General features: G+C 46.4%; 1 protein-coding gene, 1 long non-coding RNA gene and 1 other non-coding gene across 4 annotated transcripts; 1 reads left to right on the top strand and 2 right to left on the bottom strand.

The window, feature by feature from the left end:
• Nucleotides 1–298: 298 nt before the first annotated feature.
• tubgcp6 (tubulin gamma complex component 6) lies at nt 299–22,778 on the bottom strand. Of its 2 annotated transcripts, XM_019893348.1 has the most exons (26): nt 22,403–22,777; nt 21,188–21,991; nt 20,880–21,043; nt 19,832–20,045; nt 18,545–18,703; nt 17,244–17,365; nt 17,060–17,123; nt 16,863–16,972; nt 16,669–16,760; nt 13,495–13,634; nt 10,979–11,128; nt 10,503–10,584; nt 9,944–10,032; nt 9,182–9,297; nt 8,922–9,060; nt 8,774–8,845; nt 6,672–8,035; nt 6,559–6,611; nt 5,388–5,531; nt 5,106–5,256; nt 3,788–3,929; nt 3,345–3,539; nt 2,110–2,242; nt 1,094–1,307; nt 636–829; nt 299–557 (listed from the first exon to the last, which is right to left on the bottom strand). In XM_019893348.1, the coding sequence occupies exons 1-26, from the start codon at nt 22,460–22,462 to the stop codon at nt 466–468; spliced, it is 5,259 nt and encodes a 1,752-aa protein (XP_019748907.1). In that variant the 5' UTR covers nt 22,463–22,777; the 3' UTR covers nt 299–465. The 2 variants fall into 2 exon arrangements, with proteins under 2 accessions (XP_019748907.1, XP_019748906.1); XM_019893347.1 differs by having other exon boundaries at nt 6,559–8,035; nt 22,403–22,778.
• trnag-ucc (transfer RNA glycine (anticodon UCC)) lies at nt 4,020–4,091 on the bottom strand. Its single transcript has one exon. It is a non-coding gene; the product is annotated as a tRNA-Gly (tRNA).
• On the top strand, nt 22,212–23,900 carry LOC109529860 (uncharacterized). Its single transcript, XR_002170902.1, has 2 exons — nt 22,212–22,337; nt 23,622–23,900. It is a non-coding gene; the product is annotated as an uncharacterized LOC109529860 (long non-coding RNA).
• The last annotated feature ends 196 nt before the right edge of the window (nt 23,901–24,096 follow it).

A 24,096-nucleotide genomic window follows, 5' to 3' on the forward strand; every position in this document is an offset into this window, starting at 1 on the left:
TACGTCAGCTCCTGCCTGCTGTTGACAGATTAAAAAACAAATAAGATCCGTTGCCTTTGGAATGGCTGAATTTGTTAGGTTCCGTGTGATGCGAAACCCAGGATCGAGTTCCCGCAGATCCTTAAAAAGTCTGAAAAGGCATTGACTGCACGAAATCTCAAAATAAGGCCTTTGTCATTAAAAAAAGTCTCAAATCCATCTTTCAAAATGTTAAGACATGAGAGGAATCTCAACCCTTACTTTTTGTCAGATACAATCATCTGAAATTAAAGTAAGAAGGCTTCAACACAAATGTCTTTTATTTTAATTGATTTATTTGTTTTATTTTTACAAATATAGTGGTTTATGTGAACAAAATGCTTAAAACCGATGAGACACAGGATGACATAAGTCTGAGGCATGTTAATTACATCTGTTCCAGTCAATCCGTACATGTGCTACATTGTACATTCGCCTTAAAGGTGCTCAAGAATCTTTGTAGTAGTTGTTGAAGTTGATGCGCAGGAGGAAGTCTTCCAAATGAGGCTGGTAGCCTCGGTTCACCAGCTTGGTCACCACTGAACAACAACGACGACGACAAACATCAGGCAACGGTTCCGTGACGTCGAGCACGGAAGACGTAGGACGGAGCTCACCTTTGAAGAGGAAGTGCGAGTAGTATTTGAAGGTGTTGTACGACTGCTGCATGGCGATGAAGCTGGGGTGCACTGCCTCCCCCTGCTGGCTGGCCCAGGGCAGTGCAATCAGCTGAGCGCGGAACTTCAGGATGAGGCTGAAGATGCTGTGGATGATGTTCATCACCGGAGCGGCCTTCTCCGTCAGCAAAGCCCTGACAACCAATTCAAAAACAATCATATATGAGAGAGAGAGAGAGAGAGAGAGAGAGAGAGAACTGACTGCCTGTATTTTGTGGCACGTTGGGAACTATGTTGAAGTGAGTTGAGTCTGTGCTTTTGAGCCATCTTGAGGCATCCATTTGGGGGAGGGGCGTTCATCTTGAGGCATCTCTAGGCAATTACAAACCTTTTTTGGGGTTCATCTTGGCAGGCTCCGCCCCTCAACACTACCGTGCGAAGAAAGTAAGGCGACTGACCTGAAAATGGCCCTGTTGAGGTAGTCGGCGTGCGTGCGGTGGATGGCGTCGAGGTCGCAGGCGGCGGCCATCTTGGCGGTGAATTCGCTCCACGACACCTGCAGGATCTGGTTGGCGATGTAACCTTGGATGACCTTGACGAAGTGCTGCATCTCGTGTCGGTACAGCTGCAGCTGGCGGAACTGCACCGAGCGCCCGGCGCCTTTGACCACCGCTGACACACGCACAGTGGACATAGCACACAGTCTGACTATTCAGATTATTACCATCGAGAGCCCTCGCAGAGTCTACACATCCATCTGAACAGTTGAACTTTATCAGGGATCATCAGAGGCATGTGACACAAGTTTGAATGTAATTGGTTTCAGGCAGCCACATCCCCAGTTATAAGAGGGTGTACGCACTTGTGCAACCACATTGTCTCAGTTTTTTAGTTTTACTATCAGCCGAACGAGTGCGTCTCCTCACACTGCGTTATTTATTAGCTTGTAAAGGGAACAAGTGACAGCTAGCTCCTCTCTATTGCAATTTCTGCAAAGTTTTTTAAAAAAAAAAGTGAAAGTACGTTTCATGTCTTATTTGCTTCCAAGTCCCTGAAAAAAAAAAGCGTAGTGACATTTCATTTGGCCTCTGATGGTGTCTGACATTTCACTATGATTATTATTATTTCTTTTTTTTTTGTGGAGGGGGGGGGCAGCTGTTTCATTGTCAGAAATCAATGTTAATAGCGTTTTCTTACACATTTGTGCTGCGTTTGACCCTTTAACACATCGCTCTCCACATCCCCTGCGGGAACCGAGTGATAACAATCAATAACGAGCGTAACGCTATTTTCTATATGCGTTAAAGGACAAGCGTTGAGTGGTCTGAGCAGCGGCTCACTAATCAATAGCGGCGGATCCAATAAGTCCACACAAGGGTAATGGGAGGAAAAGAAAAAAAAAAGTTACTGGTCTACTGATCTCTGTGAATACAAAGTGGAACGGGGCCTTCCCAGAATGCAACGGGGCACTCACCCGTCCTCTTGAGGTGGAACCAGACGTCGCGCAGGCTCCACACCATGTGCTTGAGCTGCAGCTGGAAGGAGAACAGCCGGTTGTACTTGTTCATGCAGCTGTCGGTGATGATGATGTTGAGCGGCCAGGCCACCTGGGGGCGCCCACACACACAAGCACTTTGAGTTGGAACGTGCACCCAAGGGTGCCTCAACTCGTAAATCGGTTTCGTCACCACACTGGGAATTCCAAATAGCCGTGTCTCAAATCATCCTTCCCCATTGAAATGAATAGAATTGCCATTAATCTGTTGCAGCTGCCCCCCACCACCTCATAAAAAAATTAATAAAATGTATTTTTATCAGGAAAAACAACGCTACACTATTGCAATTCATTTAAAAAAAAAAAAAATAAAATGTATTTTAATCAGGAAAAACAACGCTACACTATTGCAATTTATAAAAAAAAAAAACAAGAGCACAATTTCATAGAATGTAAAAACTGAAATAGTTTTTGCATTTGAATTTCATGCTTTATCTAAATGGGCCTATTTCTGTCATGCACAACTTGGCCATCAGGGGGCACTATATAAAAACGTTCGAATGGCCACGTCTTTATTTGAAAACAGGAAAGTATTTCAACTTGGCAGTGCAGATGCACACGCAAACTACTTCCGATTCAATTCCTGGTTTGGACTCACATTTTTGAGAGCCGTTTTCCAAAGTAAAAGCAAAAGTTTTATTTCGATTCAACACAAAGACAATCAGTATGCTTCCATGGAGGACTGCAGAAATAGAAATTCCAAGCAATTGGACAATTATAAAAAAGTATTGAAAACAAAATAATCAAATAATACTAAATTAATTTGATAATTGATTAGCTGTCCAACAATCGATGTAACCGTTTTTTTGTCATACAGCTTTGAATCATGACTTTACTTCCATAAATGATAACTCTCTTTTATTGGGTAACATATATAATATTTCAATTTAATGATGAAGCACGAAGAAGACTGCAGCAATTTTAGTTATTTTCCATTGGAGGATAAAGAATATATGCCTGTGAGTATTCCTGTGGACTCTTGTCTGCAAGTGTTGCTGTATTGTTTGCATTCAAACATCAGTCGTTGGAAGGGTTTTTCTAACGACAACCCTATGACGCAGTACAAAGTAAAGCGCGATGTAGCAAGTGATAAATGTTTCTCCCCTAATGGTATCATTTGGGTTAGAGCGGCCGTGACGGTGAGCACGTGTCACCTTGTAGCGCAGCTCCAGGCAGTTGAGGGAGTCGGGGGCGTGGGGGTGGAAGGTGTCGGGCAGGAAGCGCAGAGCGAAGGTGAAGTTGGCGGCCAGCGGCGTATCGCCGTGCAGGCTGTACTGCAGCGCCTTGCTGAGGATGGAGTTGAGCACCAGCGGGGTGAGCAGCTCGCCGGGGGTCTGCCCGCTGCCCATCTGTGGGGACGCCGCACCAAGCGTTTACTCAACAGCACTTTTAAACGTGCTGAGCACACGACATCGTTTTCCAAGCGCTTTGGACGGCTGTGGAAAATCACGTCTGATTTATTGATTGTACAAATATGTCAATGTAGGGATTGTCCAAATATGTCCAGTTTTCTGCATCGGCATCAGCCAGTCATTCTTCAGGTGTGGCAGCTTTTTGAGCTGACGCGAGCTCGTCCGCAGTCCGAGCAAGGCCTCACCTTTTCAAACAGCCGATCGCTGAGCGACTGCGCAAACTCGCCGTCGTCCATCAGCAGGAAGTGGCGCAGCGCTTCAAAGTGGCGCTCCACCCCCAACTCTACAAAGAAGTAGTCCACCACCGCCTTGTTCACCAGCGACACGCTGCAGGCGGAGCAAAGGCGAAGACATGACTTGAAATGAAGGTCACAAAACTTTGACATCAGGAGGAGAGGGGGGAAAAAAAAAAAGGATTGCGTTGGCCGGGAATCGAACCCGGGTCAACTGCTTGGAAGGCAGCTATGCTCACCACTATACCACCAACGCTGTGCAGGAACAGATGTGGAATGTTTGGGAGAAGGAAAGGCTGCAGCATTCCACCGTGAGGAAGGGGGGGCAGGGAAGCGGTTTGCTTTTCTTGCTGGGCCATGTGACGGAGCAGCAGCGGAATAAACCCCCAATTTGGAAGTCAAGTAAACACAGTTCAAAGCTCACATTTTGCTCTTTCTTTGGCTTTTTTTTTTTGTATGAGGTAAGCAGCAAAAGAAGAAAAATGCGAAGAGAAGAGGAGAAGGAAAGAGGAAAATGGAACTCAGTGGTGACATAAGAATGAGTGTGTTTGCTCTTACTACTAAGGAACTATTTTGAAGTGAGCTTGGGAGCTTTATTTAGACAAAAGTAGCACTTTTGTCCCCAACTTGTGGCATCTTGGTGCCGAGGAACTCAGTTGAAGTGAGCTGACCAAAGCGGTGCTTTGCCACATCTTAAGCCAAAGAATCATGTTGAAACGAACTGACGAGCTTCATTTACTTACTGGTAGTGCTTTACAGTCATTTTGGTGCCAAGGAACCACGTCGAAGTGAGTTGAGGAGCTTTATTTACAAAACCTTGGTATGAAGGAACTGTGTTAAAGTGCGTAAAGGAGCTTCACTTGGACAAAATTAGTGTTCTGCCGCAATCTTGTGGCACGATGGGCCAAGGAACTATGTTGAGGTGAATCGAAAAGCTTCATTTACACACACACACACACACACACACACACACACACACACACACACACACACACACACACAAATAGTGCTTGGCCGCCATCTGGGGCATCTAGATGTCAACAAAACTACAGCAGAGTGAATTGAGGAGCTTCATTCAAAAAAAAAAAAAAAAGTAGCAACATCCAAAGTATGTATAGGCGATGCTTCAAACTTTTTTTTCGGGGTAGATCAAATACTTGGTCCCACGAATGATGAGAACAGTTCTTGGATTGGATCTCTTTCTAAAATGTGCCGATGTTTGTTGTGAAAAATGACAAAAAGTTGACATGACATGTTTTTGGCTACTCACTGCGTGATGAGCGGGGTGGTGACCGAGTGTTTGATCAGAACCGGCAGGGAGACCATCTCGCTGAGCTGCGGCGAGGTGGCGTCGGCGGCGTGCCGGAGGGCGGGCAGGCCCCGGGCGACGTGCTTGAGCAGCTGACACTCGGGGGACGACGCTGTGACAAAAGAGGACGGTAAAAAGGAAGCGGAACGACTAACATCGGCTCGGCCTTCCAATTTGACGTCATGAACTTCATACGTCCAAACGAATCTTTTTCCCGCGCACACAAGCGCGTGCATGACTGACCCATGAGGCTGTAGCAGTCCTCGTAGTGCTCCACCTGGTACTGAGCGGACAAGGCCAGGAGGTATTCTCGTTCAGGCTTCTCTCCGGGGGACAAGTCAAACCCGGCGCTCCCCACCTGCTGCTCGTGCGTCTCCGACTCTCCAGCTGTTGACAGTACGCAGACGTTTGAGGAGTTATTTGACATTAGGCCACACCGGCTTGCTGACAGTGTGTTACAAATCTTCCGATTTTATTCATTCATTCATTTTCCGATCCACTTAATCCTCACGAGGGACGCGGGGGGGTGCTGGAGCCTACCCCAGTTGTCTTCGGGCAGTAGGCGGGGGACACCCTGAACCGGTTGCCAGCCAATCGCAGGGCATGCAGAGATGAACCTTCCGCACTCACACTCACACCAAGGGACAATTTGGAGTCTTCAATCAGCCTGCCATGCATTGTTTTGAAATGTGGGAGGAAACCGGAGTACCCGGAGAAAACCCGCGCAGGCCCGGGGAGAAAACGCAAACTCCACACAGGGAGGCCGTAGCCGGGATTGAACCCACGACCTCTGCACTGTGAGGTCGATGTGCTAACCACTCAATCACCGGGCCGCCCCCTATTTTCTTTCTTTTTTTTTTATCTTCCGTGGAACGTAACCTGCCATCGAGCGGAAGCGCATTCAATTGTTCTGCGTGTCACTATATGTCGAATAAAAGACATCGATCGCTTTCGGACAAATGAGGTGAAATGGGATCATTTCCCGAGTTGCCGCTGATGTTCTCTCGCGGCACCCTGGTTGGGAATCACGGGTTCAAATGAAGCTACGCAATTCACTTCAATGTTGTTCCTTGGCTCGGAGAGGCCCACGAGGTGAGCGGCAGCAATAGAAAATGGGTGAATCTGCAAGTCATGAATTTACGGGGGGGAACGCTCGCTTGAAGTGAGAGGCAAGCTTTGTACATTGCGAGGATGTGAGTTTAGCCTGGGTTGTTGTTGAGAGCCTTTGCCACAAGTGCACGGAAACATGCACCGCGCGTACGTTGCATCAAAATCAGGCCATCTGTAAGCCGTTTAGTTTTCGAGGAAATGTTGTGAGATGCGCTTGAACATTTCTGGAACCAGAATTTGTGTTCGATTTACTGGATGTCAAAAGCATTTGTACTCATTTCTGCAACGGGTTTCATTTCAATACCTTTGACGTCTTTGCTGTGATCCACTTTCGCGTCCGCCTCCGATCGGGCTCCTGGCAAAGAATGTGACGGGTTCCCCCGTTCTCCTCCCGGCGCGGAGGCTGGTGGCGCAGCGCCCACCACCACGCAGCCCACACCCAGAGCAGAATCGGAGGCGTGTCCGTATTGACTGCCCGACGGCGGGGAGGGAAGCGGGTTGCTCGGGGTGACAACGCAACCGCCGCCCAAGCTGGAGTCCGAGACGTGTCCTCGGGCGCTTGCGGGCGACGGCGCGGAGACGGGCGGCGAGCCGGACACCACGCAGCCGACCTGAAGGGTGGAGTCGGAGGCGTGGCCGTGCTTACTCCATCGGGGTCTGGCTTCAGACACGTCGGAGACAAACTCGCCCACTTTGATGTTGGCGTCGGAGGCGTGGCCGTGGAGGTTTCGCGCGGGCAGCGGCGAGAAGAATTCCGAAACGTTCCCTCCGACTTTGATGTTGGCATCGGAGGCGTGGCCGTGGAGATTTCGCGCGGGAAGCGAATCGACAAAGTCGGACACGTTTTCTCCTACTTTGATGTTGGCGTCAGAGGCGTGGCCGTGGAGATTTCGCGCGGGGAGCGGCGAGAAGAATTCCGAAACGTTTCCCCCGACTTTGATGTTGGCGTCGGAGGCGTGGCCATGGAGGTTTCGCGCGGGAAGCGAATCGACAAAGTCGGACACGTTTTCTCCTACTTTGATGTTGGCATCGGAGGCGTTGCCGTGGACATTGGGGGAAGGTTGAGGCGCTTTGACGTCGGAGACATGCTTGCCGATCTCGATGTGCGAATATGAGGGATGCGCCGTCGGCGAGCGTGAGGAACGAGGGGAGTTCAGGTTCGAAGGCGCCTCGACAGCACAAACCGTATTCCGATTAGAAAGACCGGCGAGTTTTTCTGCCGGTAAAGCATGAGCGCCGTCTTCGCCTTTGACTGCCGCGCCCTCTTGCGGTTCCGCGACTTTGTCTTGCTCCACGAGCGCAGAAGCGTCGCCTTGCCCGAGCAGCGTCGCATCCTGAATAGGCAGCCCGTTCGTTCGGGATACATTCGGAGGCTCCTCCGGGGCGCCGGGTCCGAGGGACAAGTTGGACGTGGAAACGCGACCGTGGATCAGAAGCACGTTCTCGCCCGCGGGGAAGCGGAAGATGGAGGAGCGCTCGTGGAGCACGTCGGGCTGCAGCGCGGCGGAGCCGCAAGCGGGCCGGAGCCGGGCCAGAGATTTGCGGCCGGCGATTCCTTCCAGCGGACTGAAGGGGGCGCTGAAGTCGTAGTCGAGAAGCTGCGCGGTGGGACACGCCTCAGGGATGTCCGCTCCCATCTCGTCCTGCTTGGCGTCGTCGGGGTTTGACGACTCGGGGAGAAAGTCGCCAGAGATGAAGGCGGCAGCGTCCGCCGTCTGAGACTCTTCCGCTTCTTCGGGCTTCTCCGGTTTTGTTTCCACCAGGGGCTCTGAGGGAATTTCCTGTCAAGAGAAAATACATTTGATTTGGAAGGAGATGCCATTTTGGGCACATGCCAAGTGTTTTCGTGCTCTCGAGTTCGTTGGACTTTGTATGCTGTTTTGATTCTATATGAGTCATATCTTCAAAATGATCCGTCCAGGCAGCGAGCGCCAGGCTTCTTATCGGGACTATATTACGATTGAAAAAAAAAGTATTCATAATAATGGTTATAATAACCGAATATTTAGAGCATAAACGTGTCTCTCCAAAAGTGAAACTGAATCTTGATTCACATCACAGAGGGGAATATTTCACAATTTTATTTTCAAACATTTTGCTGGTTGTGGTTTCCCAACTAAAATTCACAATCAAACAATTACGCCGGAATGTGTTTGATGAATTTATGTCCCGATAAAAGCAGCCTCACTTTTTGAATTGAAGTCCTGAAATTGATCCACTTTTCTACAACATTGTAATTTAATATCATGCGCCTGCATGTTTTTTTTGTTTTCATGTTTCGCACAAAGAAATAAGGATGACGAATAAACAGCAGAATTAGCTGGGGAATGCAACATTATCTTTTGACTGATTCTACAGCTTTACGGATGCCACGGGTGCTTTTTAGCCTATTATGGCGCACCTGAATGGGATGTGGTGGCACCCTGTTGCCAGTTGAACAAAGCCCGTTTTGGCGCCGCTATTTTTTTCTTCCCTTGAAGGTGCATTAATGTGGATAAAGACAGAAAATATTATCATACCAGTAATGAGGGGTGATGATGTGGTGAAGCTGGACGTCCCACCTGGCCCAAAGGATGCTTCTCCAGTATGGCCTAATCGGAAGTCACATGACATTCAGTCGCTAACGCGCGCTTGCGCACGCCACTTAACAGGCCTGGCACAACGCACCCGCAACTCTCGCCGGTCATTCGCAAAGAAGTGAGATCGAGCCTCGTCGAGTCTCGTTCTCTGCGCCCTCCACAAGGCCCGCCGCTCCTTGCGAGCCGCCTCTTCGGACAGGTGGCTGTACTGGGCGATCAGCTCCTTCCTACGGTCCGAGTCACATGCACACGGCGCGCTCGCTTTCAGTTGGAAATAACAATCGACGGGAGATTCCCGAATGAATTATCGATCGGATGCCAATCAGTTATCAATCAGCCGCCAGACACCTGGCTCTCTGCTCCAGTTGCTCCTCCAGCGCTTGAAGCCTCTTCTCCCGGTCCCGCAGTTCTCTGGCAAAGCTGAAGTCGTCTTCCTCTTGCTTCTTTTTGGCCGAGCTGCGCCACTGCGACAGTAAGAGCGCATCGTACGGTAAGTCACGTACTGTGCAGTACTCGATATTGAAAAAAAAAAGAAAAATGATTTCAAGATGTCACTGTTGATCAATAAATAAATAAAAGCATGACGGACTTGACTGAACTGTTGGGAGGGTCACCTAGACGGGGGGTCGGCAACCCTTTTTTGGACACATTTGAACTTCCAGTAATCTCAAATAAATACAACCCACTTCTTAAGTTGTGAGAAAAACAGCAGACAATTCTTTGACAATAAAAATGAAACAAAAGTTGAACATCACCCTCTTTTTGTTTGTCAATGTAATGAAAAGTAAATGAACATTTGTCACATCATGTTTCAAAATTGCTGAAGATATTGCACATTTTTTTTCATGCTTTTTCAAAAACCACACTAATAATTTTTGTTTGTCACCAGCAAAAGCAAGCAGAGATTTGGACTGTTTTTGGTTTTTCTGATGACCTCCAGTATTGGAGGTGGTTTGGTTTGAACATGTTGCGTAACATTCCAATTGGCCCTCCTCCTCTTTTCTTTTCTTTTTTTTTCTGTTTCTGACCCTCAGTGGAAGAAGTGTGGACACCGCCGGTCTTTATGTTTTTGCAAGCAATTCTAAATCTTTTTTTCAAAAGAGAGGATACCTCCTGCTCCTGTTCCAGGTGCTGCTTGAGCTCCCGGAAGCGCTCCCTCTTCCTGGCCTCCTCAGCCAGACGCTGCGACACCTGGCGCCCTGCAGGAGACGACGAGGGGGAGAGCGCCGTGAGCCGCTTAAAGCCCCCCGACCCCCACCCCGACGCCAAAAATGTGTGCTAAGTGTCTCGCGCGCGCGCACATCAAAAGGCATTGCCATCTGCCTCGAAACAAACGCCGATACATGATGGCGCCAAGGCACGTAAAAAGGAAACGGGGCCAGCCAACTTTGCCTGGCATCTTCTCAGGTGCGGAAAAGACGCGGGGAGTTTGTTTAAAAAAAAAAAAAAAAAATGTGTTTGCGTGGTGATTGGGCTTCAGGGCTGGAAGCCTATTCAAAACCAGTCCTCGGCGCAATTAGCCTCGCACACACGGCGAACGTCGGTTCCGACACAGAGCGCAGCGATTTGGATGGAGGTTCAATCAACGCGGGCAAGAGGATGAGGCTGCATATCAGACACCACATGGCATTCGACATGCTGTGTGTGTTTGTGTTTGTGCAACACTAACCACGAATGCTCTCCAAGGTTTTGGCTGCCGACGCTCTGACCTGATTGATCAGCTCCTGGCGCGCCTCCTCCGCTCGCTGGGCCTACAAGGACAAACAGCAATCACGACAAAACGAGATGCCTTTGCCGGCACCCCCCTTGCGCCAGGGTGTCCAACTCGACAAAACACGGGAAGCCTTGGAGAGAAACGAGTACAACCTTAAAATGCAATTTGGAAAATGAGGCAGAGAAAGTCACCCTTTGCTTCAGTTCCCAGCAAAAAAAAAAAAAAAAAAGGGAAAAGTACCCTCAAAATTATAAAGTTACTCCACAAATGAAGTTGTTGATGAGCAAAAACGCTCCTCAAGGAAAAGAAAAAAGTTTATTCCGAGCCTTGAAAGAAAAACTTTTTAACCCTGAACGACCTCGAGCTTCCCACTGCATCCATCCAAGCCACGAGCGACATTTCCAAATGCCGACTTGTCTGCGTCTGAATACCTGCACCTCCCGGCTGACTGCACTGTGCTTGGCGATCCTCTCCATGCGGCCCCGGTACATGGCGCAGTCCCTCTCGATGCCCTCCACCTCCTGCAGGGAGAAGGTGACGGCGATCCGTGGCACGGGAAGCTCCGACAAGCAGATGTAGTGCTGCAGGGGGGGAGGACACGGGAACAGACACCTTATTATCCGCGACATATTGCAACAGTTCCTCTCTTCATTCCACATATTGTTTAATTCTATAATCCTTCACCGCGGGATTTCGTTTTAATAACATTCCCTGTCATGTGAATTATGCACGCGAGTGAGTAAAGCCCAATTTCATTTCGCGCGGCGAACGGCGCCGCGCTTGGAGTTTGCAATGGTACACAACTGCACTGCATCATACAGAGAGCTAATTCGAATACAGCGATGATTTCAGCGAATATTTGTTCCCTGACCAGCGCCATAACTAAAACCAGTCTCATCTAAAATCACCTTTGCCCAGTCATTATATCGAAGTGCCCATTAAAACCTTCCGCGCCCACGGTGCACTCCTTCTGATGCGCTTACTTTGGCCACCAGGTGGCAGTATAATACAGACCTACACAACAACCGTTTCTCAACTGACTCAGAAAGCTGTTAAACAGTCGTTAAATTAAAACAGAAGATAACGAATATATGCCTGTGACATATGGTGTCAATCTACACGGGTTTCATTTGGGTTCTTTTTTTTTTTTTTTTATCACAACAGACACGATGATACCTTTCTATGGCGTTTTGGTTTGTGTTAGCATTAAGCTAGCAGAATCTCCTGAGGCAAAGTGATGGTATCACCCCCCCCACAAAAAAAACAAACTCATGAGCTGGGTAACTTCCCCAATTTTGGGTTAAGCACTAAGCTATTCATTGAAAAAAGACCTAAACTCCCAAACAAATCTGCTCTGAAAATGGTTGATTCCAAAACTCCTGAGGATTAGACTTGTTGAATACTTCCGATACAAAACGTATGGTGTGGTTTGACCCCAAATGAGGCCATGAACTCCGTGATAGTGATGTGAAACAGAACGATCACCGATGCGGAAGCGACCTGAAATATGTGCTGCTGATGGACATAAATAGAAACAACTGACTGTGTTTGGAGGAGTTGACTCATGATTTCTGCGGCGAAGATGTTACAAATTTAGGTAGCAACCTGAGCCAGCCAAAAATATTGTAGCGCACACGCTCAATTCAAACGAAGACCATGAAAACGAAGGAATACATGCCCGTCTGAGTGTTGTTTCAAACTGAAAACAATATCATCAACATGAAATTAAAAATATCTCATGTAGAGGAGCTCTGCAAGTGTACCTAATGTTATGGTCACTGACTGAGCAAGTCGCATGATTCCGCCCATGGGATGGGGAAAAAAGTGTCCTGAGACAAAAAGCAGAGCAGTGTGTGCTGCAATCCGTCACACTCAAGTCTCAGCACGTCCAGACGATGTATCATCACAGGGATGTTCACGTATTGATAAGGATTTGAACGAGACAGTGAGTGTCCCTGCTCTGTCTCAATATTGATTTGTCGTTCCTTGCAGGCGGCGTCCTTTGTTTTTTTTTTTTTTTCTTCTTCTAAATGGATGACAGCGACGTGAACAGCAGATATAATAATGCAACGGGCTTTGAAATATAACAAGGACAAGAAATACGGTCGGGGTGAGGACATGTTTATGCTCAACGTCATAAAACACAGTGGAACCTCTGAAGAGGTCATATATTTTGCAATTTGATGGGATATGTTCATGAAAAATAGGCCTCCAAAGTTCCGCACCGTGAGCAAATAGAACATTAAATATCATGTTGGGTTAGTATTGTTTTTTTTTTTGTTTGTTTGTTTCGTTCCAGTGAGAGCAAAAAGGTAAATTCAGATGATAACCATAGAACAGGAAATGATGCCTCTGCCGTGTAGAAAAGTCGACGTGTACGTACCTTGGCAGAATTTGTACAAAGACAGATGTGCAGTGACCAGGCAAAACACAAATTATTTTTAATTTTTTCAGAATTAATGCTATACAGCAGGGGTGTCAAACTCATTTTTTGTCGTGGGCCATTTCGGAGTTATGGCTTCCCTTGGAGGGCCGTTGCAAAATCTCACCGTTGGAGATCAAGTTGAAATTGTTATTTGTCAACATTACGATTGAGAGGAATGTGTTCTTGAAAATGTACCCAGACTTGATGGACACTGCAGATGCGGTGTGGCCACGCGCGTGTGTGTGTGGCATTGTGCAACATTTGCGCACGTGACGGTTCTCTAGTGATGTGTTTTTATGAACATGGAAGGCAGCTATTTTATTTTGAAAATTGTTCTGAAAGTTATGACATGTACATGAAAAATAAGTTGATTTACTGAGCATATTAACGCTGCAAATGGCCGTCACATATGTAAGGGATGCCTTTAATCAGCGTATGCGAAATGGCATCATGGCAAGAGTTCCGACAATATCCAACACGCGTGGTGAATTGGAAGACGAGCGGGAAAAGAACGAGGCCAACCTGAGGGCAGCATATTTTCAGGAGGTTGATGGTCTTCCCGCAGACGTACACGTCGTTGGCGATGTGCCTGAGGAAAATGGGCACGCACTCCTCCACGTCTTTCGAGATCAAAGTGTATCCATGGACCCAGAAGTGTTTGTCTGCAGAGAAAAAAAAAAAAAAAAAAGATAACATACATCATGTGAATTCCGATGGCCAAATGGGAAGCCCGCTGGCAGTTGAAGCCGTTGGTCAAGCAAGCGTTCACTCAATTGACCAGAGTGTTTGTAAACGTTTTATTGCCGGGAAGCCATTTTACACAACGCAGGAGCGGTATTCATTTTTTATTTACCGAGAGTGAGTGTTAACACGTATTTGACCATATGCGATCACGGTATTTTCCGGATTTTAAGTCGCTCCGGAATATAGATCGCACCAGCCATAAAATACAGTACATAAGAGAGAAGAAAAAAACAAATATAAGTCGCATTTTTGGGGAAATTCATTTGATAAAATCCAACACCAAGAACAGACATGTCATCTGGAAAGGCAATTGAAAATAAAATAGAGAACAACCGGCTGACTAAGTGTACGGCATGCTAATGTTACATGACGTATAAACAACGAATGGATAACGTGCCTGGTATGTTCACGTAACATATTAAGAATTCAAGAACAGGCTAACAAGTTTACTAAATCATCAGTATCACTCTAAAACTCAAAATCCAATGAAATCTTCATCCTCTGTGTCAGTTTGAAACAAGTCCGCCAACCCCGGAGGCAGAAGATGCGGCACTTCCTCTTCTTTGTCGCTTACGTTGGACTCATCATTGACTTAGCAACACAGGCCTAGAGCGACCTCTTGTGGGTTAATATCAAAATAACATGTGAAATGACATCATATTTTACGAATTTCACAGACAAGCTGCACCCCCGGCCAAACTATGGAGAAAAAAAAAAAAAGTGACTTATAGTCCGGAAAATACGGTAGCTGGCAACCACTCTGGGGTGTCCCATGCCTCTTGTCTAAGGTCAGCTGGGATGGGTGTTGACCGGAGTTCACCCGCCACCCAAATATGGATAAGCACCGTTGAAAATGGACGGATGAAGAATGAATAAAATAAGCTACACAGTATTCTTCTTAACACTGAGCCCATTAGAACGTCTGACTTGTATTATTACCGAGACTCGTGTTTGGAAACGGTTGAGCTCAGTTCGTCCTGGGCCAAATGAACGGCAGCATGTGAAGGCGTTGGGCTTCTGGAGCATTTTACAGCCAAGAGAGCTTAGTCCATTGCTGACTGCTCCCCCCACAGCACCCCTCCCCCCTCCCGACAACTTCCGAGGGCGCCCTCCAGACAAGCTGGAGCGCGCGGGGTTCAAGTGCGGAGAGTTGATGAGGTGGAGCCGACGAGCAAATTAACCTCTTAGCCAGACAAAGCAGCCGCCGTGGCGTGACCTTGAATGGAGCGCTGCGTGACAAACTACATTTTGGCCAGGCAACGGTGAGCAGCATGCATTCGGCGAGTTTTATGGATTACTGTTCAAACACAATAATTGCAGTGAGCCGGAACTGTCACCTCTGCAGGCTCACAAACAATAAAGATGAACGCAATACAATTAAGAAATGCAGGACTTCATATTAGGTAAGAACACAGTGAACAAACAACCTTCAGTTAACTCGAAATGCATTAAAGGGGGACATAGTCTGGAAAATGTATTTGGTCCCGTTTACAAACATTTGGCCCGCCTATCAAGCGGAAAATCGAATAACCGAGTAAAATCATTATCTGCCTATTGCACTTTGATGAAACGGGATAAACGAGCCGTCAGTGGTGGCTTTGCGCAAGGTAAGCAGAGCTGCATTGAGTTTGTCGTGTGGTCCGCATTTTAACCAGAAGAGCGAGAGCACATGTGGGAAAAGGTCGACACAATTGTTGCGAGCAAAAAAGACCAACAAAACACGGCTGGGTTTTTTGTTTGACTCATGCTTGGGCTTACTGACGATTACTGTCCAATAACGTGATGCAATCCTTCACGGACACAAGGACAAATCCGGTAGGGCAATAAAAGAAACGTAATGAAATCATTTTTCTTCCGCGGAAGAATACATCTCGAAGGATTTATCGGTTTGAGACGCGGCTTTCGAATAAAATGAAAGCGAGAGAATAATCAGAGGGTGTGCGTGTCTGTGTGTGACCTCGTGCTTTTTGCTATCCATTATTTGGGTAATAGATTAGTCTTCGATTTGACAAGTCATTGATTAGCCGGATAATATGAAAGCAACAGCAGCCGTATGACCTCCAAAAATGGGACTAATTGTTTCCTTTCACTTTTGCAAAAACACACATGAAAAGAAAAAAAAAAGACTGCAAACATCTTTACATCATTTGCATATTAAAGGGGACGAAACACTGAGATTATGGTAAATCGACTTGGGCCTCTGAAATGCTTTCAAGCCAGACTTCATTGTCTGAAACACTTTTGTGACGGAATCACGAAGGGCCGACAAAAGGTGCGGCATTCCTGCTATCATATCAAAGGCAAATGTAAGTGGTAAGCAGAGCTCCACTGCAGTTTTCTTGGATGCGGTGATTAGCCTTAGCTACGGTGTTAGCTTCCGCTAGCGGTAATCGCGTGATTGCTTGATCTAGTTGCCGATGCGGTGGTGGTAAAAGGCGTACCTAAAAGCCTTCCATTTTCTTAAAAGCTCACAGCGCGCCTTAAAATTCGATGCGCCTTGTGTACGGTCATGACGGTAATATTTCGACCCCAAAATGGCTCCTTGCTCGAGACATGCTTACAACGCAGAGTTCAAACTTAATGACAACGCAGAGTTCAAACTTAAGGCGATCGGTTACGCAATTGAACACGGATATCGAGCAGCGGCAAGCGAGTTCAACGCTCACGAGTCAATGTTATAACTTGCTGTTGGTTAAGTGAACTGTGTCGCTGCTTTAAGTTTTACTGACATCTGATCGTTCAGTTGGCATTTCCTTGAGCGTAGCTCCATCTAGTGGATGCATTGTAGATTGTGTCTTATAATGTGATGCGTCCAATGTATAAAAAAAAAAGACAAAATAGGCCATTCATTGAAGGCGCGCCTCATAATCCAGTGCGCCTTTTAGTGTGGAAAATACGCTACTTCAACTTTGGAACTGTTTTAAATGTAATTTAAAAAAGAAACCAAAATACCTCTGAAGCTGAGGTACTCTTCGTTGACTTGGATCATGAACTCGCCATAAACGTCTCGAAACACGCCACTGTACACCCAATCGGACACGAACCTGATTCAAGAGAGAACAGACGATCGAGACAGGCAGGTGGCAGGTTTTTTTTTTCTTTTTTTTTGTTTTTTCAGAGACGCGACGGCGGCGTGCGCTGCCGACCTGGTGTAGGGCTCGCAGCTGCTTTTGAGGAGGGAGAGCAGCACCGGGTAGTTCTCGTTGCTGCAGTTGTTCTGGGCTTCGTTGTACAGGTGGGAGAGCAGCTTCACGCCCTGAAAGCAACGCCGAGCGGCTTTGAGCCTTCTGAAAGTCGAACACGAGAGCTCGACGGCGCGTTGTGCGGATGAAAAGCAATTTACCACGGGGAAGGCGGCCCGGTCGCCACCCAGAGGCCCGTCCACACGGCACAGTTCTGACAGATACCTGAGATGAAAGCGGAGCGGCTCATTGGCATCAAGGCCTTGGTTCTCCTTTCATCTAATTGCTAAAGGCTTGAAAATTAAAGGCAGACCTTGGTCTTACCCGATTAAAAAAAAACTTCACCTGAGTTGTTGGCCGACCTTGCGGAAGAGGAAGCCAATGGTCAGTAGGCTGAGTCTGGGAGGCGTGCTGAGAACACATGCTCTGTAGTAATGCAAGTACTTCCTCAGACCTCCCGTGAAAGCCTTCGAGAGACACAGACATGGCGTCGTATGACATTTAATAACGTCCTGAACCGAAAACAAGGTTACAACGGTCCTGTTTCGAAGGTATTAACGGTGCGCTAATGAACGACTTTGAACACGCAGCCGCACAAGATGGCCCCGCACCGACAACACTCAACTTCCTGTTTTTATTGTTTTCTGTTGACGGCCTAAAAGTGGTCTTCATCGGTTCGCGTTCCAACTTATATTTGACTTTTGCATTTCTTTTTTTCTGTATTTAAAGCCCTGTTAGTTTTTAAACTTAACGTCCGATTTTTGATTTAACCTTCACGTGCAACACATTTTCATGAAACGATTATAAAACTTTTACCCCGAAATACAAGCGCAGTGTTCATGGCCAAACGCTACGTTGATTCTAATAATCATTTCTCTCATTTCTCTCATTTGTGATAAACATTTGCCGCTATTGCACGACTGTATTTTCATGTTGGTCAAGACGGTGGTACCTGGAGATCGACATCGTATTATTAGGCGGTACGCCGAATAAAAAGTCTGACGACTACTGACCTGGAACGACACATTTTAAGTTCTGCCATGTTTCAACTCGGGTGAGTGGAATGACGTCAAAACAACATCAACAAAACGGTACTAATCGGAAAAGGTTGTATTTGCATATTTTAGTAGGGATGACTGAGAACGCGTATGTAAAGACATGTCTGTAATTCTTGACGACTAATCACAAATGACATCGGCCGACCTTTTTTCCGAGACGCTTAAATTTGTTTCAATTTATTATGGCAGAACGTAGTAAATTAAAAAGCGTGTTGGGGTTTTTTTTCTCACAACTTAATGTTCAATTAAATCTTACTTCAACAATCTTGTTGACAATTACATGAAGTGCCCTGTCTGGGCCGGTGGAGTCTTATGCAAATTTGAGTTAATTTAAACATGAGAAATGATTAGAAATGCGCTCAAGTGTGAGACTGCACTTAACTTTGCTTGTTTGAATGTTTGCCGTCTTACTCTTTTCGCATTTAATTTCTCCTGCAGCTCGTCTCGGCAGCAAAATGGAAGGGGCTCAAAAAAAAAAAAAAAAAAAACTGCGTTGGCAGATAATTGCCGCCCCAAAACATAACCCTGTCCGCAAAAAAAAAAAAAAAAAAAAGCCCAAATGTGTTGCCCGTGGTGACGCGTACATACCTGGAAGACCAGGCCCTTCTTTTCAGGACTCTGCAGGGAGAAGCGGCTCAGCCTCAGGTAGTAGGTGCCATACTGGGCCAGCTCGCCCAAAAGACGAGACACGCTTTCCGGAGAGGCTCCCGACACGCACACGCCGGGGCGCACGTCGAACTGTACACTCTTGGGAAGACCACCCACAAAAAAAAAACAAAAAAAAAAACACAGAAGCCTGTTTCAGACTAATAACAGTTCATAAACTGTCTGTATGAAAGCCATCACATTGCACAGCGAGTCACGTCCGTTGCGACTTGCGCTTTATTAATATATGAGAGCGACTCTTTGGTGTTTGTTGTCCTTCTTATGGATTTTTTATGAGAAGTTGCTGGCCAGCGTTCTTGTGGGAGGCACAATATGATGCAATGCAATTTTGCGCGACACAACAACCGCCCGAGCTTACGTGACGCCGTCGAGCTCGAGCGCGGCTGCCGACACGTTATCGCTCCACAAGACAAAAGACACTGTAAAAAGAAAATAACTCTTCTGGAGGTATATAAAATCTTTATGGGGTGGCAACAAAAATAAGCTCCCTGGTGATTGATTTTTTTTTTTTTCTTTTCTGGAACGAGTTGAATTTTTAATGGGATATTTTATACGCTTGTGCTTTCTGCTGTTCTTGGAGTAACTGTACAGTATCCATTCCAGACCCTAAAGATTTAAAAAAATGGAGAACTAAAGGGAATTTTACAAAATAAACAACTTTTAAATGTAAATCGCCATGCAAAAGGCAAAAAGCATCTTGGTGCATTAACAACACTGAGTAATTTAAAAACATTGAACCTACCGTATTTTCCGTGCCATAAGGCGCACCCTGTATTGTATTGTATTCCCTTTAGCGCAGCTCCATCTAGTGAATGCATAATGCAACCGCAACCACTAGTGTAGCTTCTATTCTATGCGCCTTATAATGCTGTGCGCCCCATATATGAAAACAGTGTTAAAATTCATTGAAGGTGAGCCTTATATCCGAAACGCCTTATGGTGTGGATAATACCATACTTATTTTTCTGTATGAAAGAAAATTTCTTTCTTGAGTGCATTTTAAATATCACGAAATTGCAATACTGAACCCCCAATAAGTCCGGCGATGATGGACACGTCCACCGAAATTAATGTCAGGGTGCAAAACTGGTGTCTCATTCGTCACAAACAATTGCCTGATGCTGAATTTAATCAAACCTCATTCAAGACCATAACCTTCTTAATCGCCACGCTTAGCTGCTTAACAGATGGAGAGCGAGAGGGTTGTACCTGGTTGAGAGGAAAGGTGGTGGACGCCACGCCGATCAGCACGTTCAGGAGGTCGCCCACGAGCTCGCCCTGAGTGTCGACGGGCAACGGGAGGAGGGGGGAGGGCACGCTGCCGCTGACCACCCTCATTTCACCTTCCCACAGGCGGTACAGCTGGTCGAAGGCCTCTCTGCCGCTCTCGCTCAGGTACAAGGACTCTCTCCTGCCGGGCGGCCTATTGACACACAAACTGGGTCAATGATCGGATTGTATACCAGGTGTTTAAAAAAAAAAGACAAAGTTATCCTGTTGTTTTAAATACACAATGTGCAATTCTCTTGGTTGGATGTTTAGTTTGACAGTTAACTTTTAGAGTGACAATTAACCGCTTCAACCCTCTAGTTTAAAAAGTGTTCACTCTCTGCCAAACTGCCGCTTGATGTGAAGTTAGGCGAGTTCATTGCCACGCACGTCATTAAAAAAGAAAAAAAAGAACAGGAGAGCAAAATCTCGTCTTGATAATCTCGGAAGTCCGGCCCACATATCTCAAGGCACCGCTGTACTGGCTCTTCATCGTCCGTCAGATGGCGCCTGCGTGAAGTGGACTTAAAATATTCATCGATAATATTTTCATATCACATTTGGAGAGGCTGACATTTTTTGTCATGAGGACCTTGAGCGCCATTTGTTGTTTTATGCAACGCTGCCAACAAAATACTGGATGAAAATCAATGCCAATCACTCAACCAGCTCAGGGCCAAAGCCGTATAATGATCACATGTTGCCTTGAAGCGTTTGAGGATTTTTGTCGACTTATTCAAACATACTGGCCTTGAAAAGTCGTTTTCTTCAACCATATATTCATATTTGATTCGCATATTTCAGGTGAAATTACTTTTCAAAGCCTGACCTGGAAGAGAAACTGAATATATTTTTTAACAGCAGATTTGAGGAAGCGGTCAATTGTGGTCAGTCGAGGTTAACAAGGGTTAATAATGTTGTGCGTGGCAAACTGTCCTTCAAATGATGATCGGAACCTCCGCGAAGGTGTCAGGGACAGAAGCCTCACCAGCCGACAGACTCCCAGCAGCAACGCACGCCGGGCTCGAACGTCCGCAGAGCTTCCCACACATCCATCTCTGGACCGGGGCTGGCCTCCGACTGAGAGTCCGGCGTCAGGTTGGAGGCCGACTGGAAGCCTTCATCGTCAGACTGATCCAGACACGGCGGAACCTGCATCAAACACGCCGATCCTTTTGACTCCAAATATGCCACGCGGAAGATAATAAAATTTCATCAGAAACAATTATTCAAGTAATCATATCTTGGCGTTCTGTCATCTGCGGAGGAGGGAAACTATAGAAACAAGACTTATACCCTGATGGTCAGCCCAGTTACATCAACGTTGCTGGGCACAGGAGGAAGGTCCAGTCTGATGTCCAGGTCTGAGGTTCGAGTGTGCTGCAAGGCTCCAAACAAGGTCAACCTGGTCTCTTTCTCAAATCTCTCCTCCGTGTCCATTTTAGTCTTGAGAGCCATCAAGCCTGCACCTGGCTGAGCTTTCATCAACCTCCGAGTTCCGCATAAGTGCTCCACGGACGCCCACTCCTCCCCGCACACGAGCCCCCAGGCGCGGGCCTCCAGCCTCTGCAGCTCCGTGCTCTGGTAAGGCCAGGGTGCGGGTCTCCGCAGCACGGGCCGCTCCCGCCTCATGTAGTCCCGGCTGAAGCAGGGCGGCGGCGGGGGCGAGGAGCCGGCCAGGTGCACCAGGAGCTCAAGGACGGAATCCAGCTCGCTCAGGCCAGAGGCGGCCCCCTCCGGAAGCGTCTCCAGCAGCTCCTCCAGCCTCTCTGCCTCCTCCCGGCAACCCGCTACTCTCAGGTCAAAGCATATCATCAAGACTCTGTTCCTCGGAGGTGAGCTGGGCCCAGAGGTGGCGGGCGCTTTGACGCCATCCTGGAAAAGCTTTGACAGCAAGGTGCCATAGGCTCGCTTCTTCAGAGCTTTGTGGAAGGCTTCTCTTGAGACGCCTCCAAGGGCCCGACGCTTCCACGACACCCCGGCCAGGCTGCTGTCACACAGGGCGGTCAGCAGCTCTGTGATGCTGGAGCTGGTGCTGCAGCCGGACTTGACCCTGGGATGTTGAGGGCTCAGGTACATGGTGGCACTTAGTCCTCCAGCCTGGATGACAGGAAAGATGATGACAGACTAAATTGTTAAACACTCTATGTCAAGTGCCTTGAGCTCGGGCTGGGCCATAAGGGGAAAAAAATAATCCTCATAATTGTTTTGACTGATCTTGAAATTATAATGAATAAACATGCGCGTTCATTCAACAGTCTAAAACACAGGTGTCAAACTCCGGTTCTCGTTATCCTGCATGTTTTCCATCCCTCCCTGATGCAACACACCTGATTGAAATGACCAGGATCGTTATAAGGATCCTGAAGAGCTTGCTGATGCGCTGTCCATATATGGCTACAAGCGAGCTGAAGGTATCGTTAGCTCAACTTGCCGATATCGAAAGGTTAGGTTAGCAACATATAATAGTGCTTTCCGAGTGATTCGGACGATGTAATATAATTTGGTTACCTTCAAGTAATAGGCTGTTGTCGGCTCATTCTGCAGGCAGACTCGATAGTCTTCCTGCATGCTAGCACATGCTAACGGTTGTTGTTAGCATCACTCGTTAATCCATTTACGATCCTGCGGTTGAATTCACGAGCGTCCCGTTCCAAACGCAGTAGTTTAAAAAACCCCAAACTATCTTCAGTTACTTTGCTTTCTTGCTGTTGAGTGTAAAAAGAAAATTCTGCTTGTGTGTGTGGCTAACGGCTAGCCTGTCATTCATTTCCCATTGCAGCAAGGAGGCAAAGGGAACATCCTTAAAGGTGATTGGCCAACAAAAAGACATGCCGGCATTTATTGGCTGATTCTTCCTATAATCCACACTGATTGGTCAGATTGGTCAGTCGTACACCGCGCTTTGGTGATGGTGCGTTCAAGTGACGACACAAAAATAGCAAACTTCTAAATTCATTTGAAATAGTATTTAAAAAACAAATTATGACGTCATGCGAATTCAGAGTGGGGTTTTTTTTTCTACGTAATGTCTAAGGCCCTGTACATTTGGGGTTCAAGAGCGATATTAGATTAAAAAAAAATTGGGACAGGTCATTCAGAAGTGAGGTTACAAGATTAAAATGTGGATGTACAATTTTAATGCTGAAATAATAACATGTAACGAACAGTTTTAATTATTTCTAATAGTCATAATAATAAACAGTAATAATTATAATAAACACTGGTTAAATACACATATACAGTATACTTTGTCTATATTTTACAGTTTTCTAATTCTATTTTCGAGTATTCATGTAACCAATTTGGGTATTGAATTAGGATGACCGATTTTTTAAAAAAGTTTTTTTATTTTTTTATGTTTAAGGCCATTCGTGATTCTATTAAGAATTCAAATGTAATGATTTCAGAGAGTTTCTTACTGCAATACAGTACATCTTTATTGATATGCACAACAGTTTTACAGCTCTTCAATGTGAGGCATCACACACGTTCAAAATCTTGAAAAAAGAAACCTTAAACCTTAGTACATAATATGCAGTATAAGAGAGACTCAAGTCACGTATTGAAAAAGGATGACTCATGAAATAAAATCCACTTAATTTGATCAAAAAGCCAGCTTCAGAACATGCATTTATATATTATTCATCAAAACAAGATCACGTTGCCTCGCTCTTCCCCAAAGGTAGCCCCAAAAATCTGAGAAATGTCTAATTAGAATGTTTTGAAGCAGGTGGAGGTGAAAGCTGGTAAACAAGCATCCCGTGCAGACGGAGAGGCTGGATGCTGATGGAGAAGCGTCGCAGGAAGGAGGCCGCCTGTAATTGTCCTGATTTGCCCTGTAAAACTTGGAAAGTGACTGGAATTATGTGGCCCGTGTCCAGGTCACTGGGTCTTAAACTGCACATTTGAAAGTGGACGGGCAAATTGGTGCTGTTGTTAAATCCAGTTTCTTTCATCTTCGGCAGCTGATTGAATGTCATTGTCTTTGCCTTACCGTGGTAATGTGGAAATATATATATATATATATATATATATATATATATATATATATCATCCGATTTTTGGCGATTTTGAAATAGCTGATAGTGATTAATCGGCAGAGTCTTCATTACAAGTTTTGCTCCGACCAACCAATGAGAGGAATTACTTCCACTTCAAGTGTGCCGATGCAACAGCCATGGCCCGCAGCCACTCGTGCTTGT

The sequence above is a fragment of the Hippocampus comes genome, unplaced genomic scaffold (genome assembly GCF_001891065.2).
Source record: "Hippocampus comes isolate QL1 unplaced genomic scaffold, H_comes_QL1_v1.1 scaffold62, whole genome shotgun sequence".
NCBI lineage: Eukaryota > Metazoa > Chordata > Actinopteri > Syngnathiformes > Syngnathidae > Hippocampus > Hippocampus comes.

What these genes read in the sequence shown, in the direction of transcription:
- tubgcp6 (XM_019893347.1), bottom strand. Translation starts at nt 22,462, where the DNA reads ATGCAGGAAGACTATCGAGTCTGCCTGCAGAATGAGCCGACAACAGCC. An exon ending in ACCGGGCCGCCTTCCCCGTG is followed by an intron (nt 16,973 to 17,059) that starts GTAAATTGCTTT and finishes CGTTGCTTTCAG; the next exon opens with GGCGTGAAGCTGCTCTCCCA. An exon ending in ATGACCGGCGAGAGTTGCGG is followed by an intron (nt 8,846 to 8,921) that starts GTGCGTTGTGCC and finishes ACTTCCGATTAG; the next exon opens with GCCATACTGGAGAAGCATCC.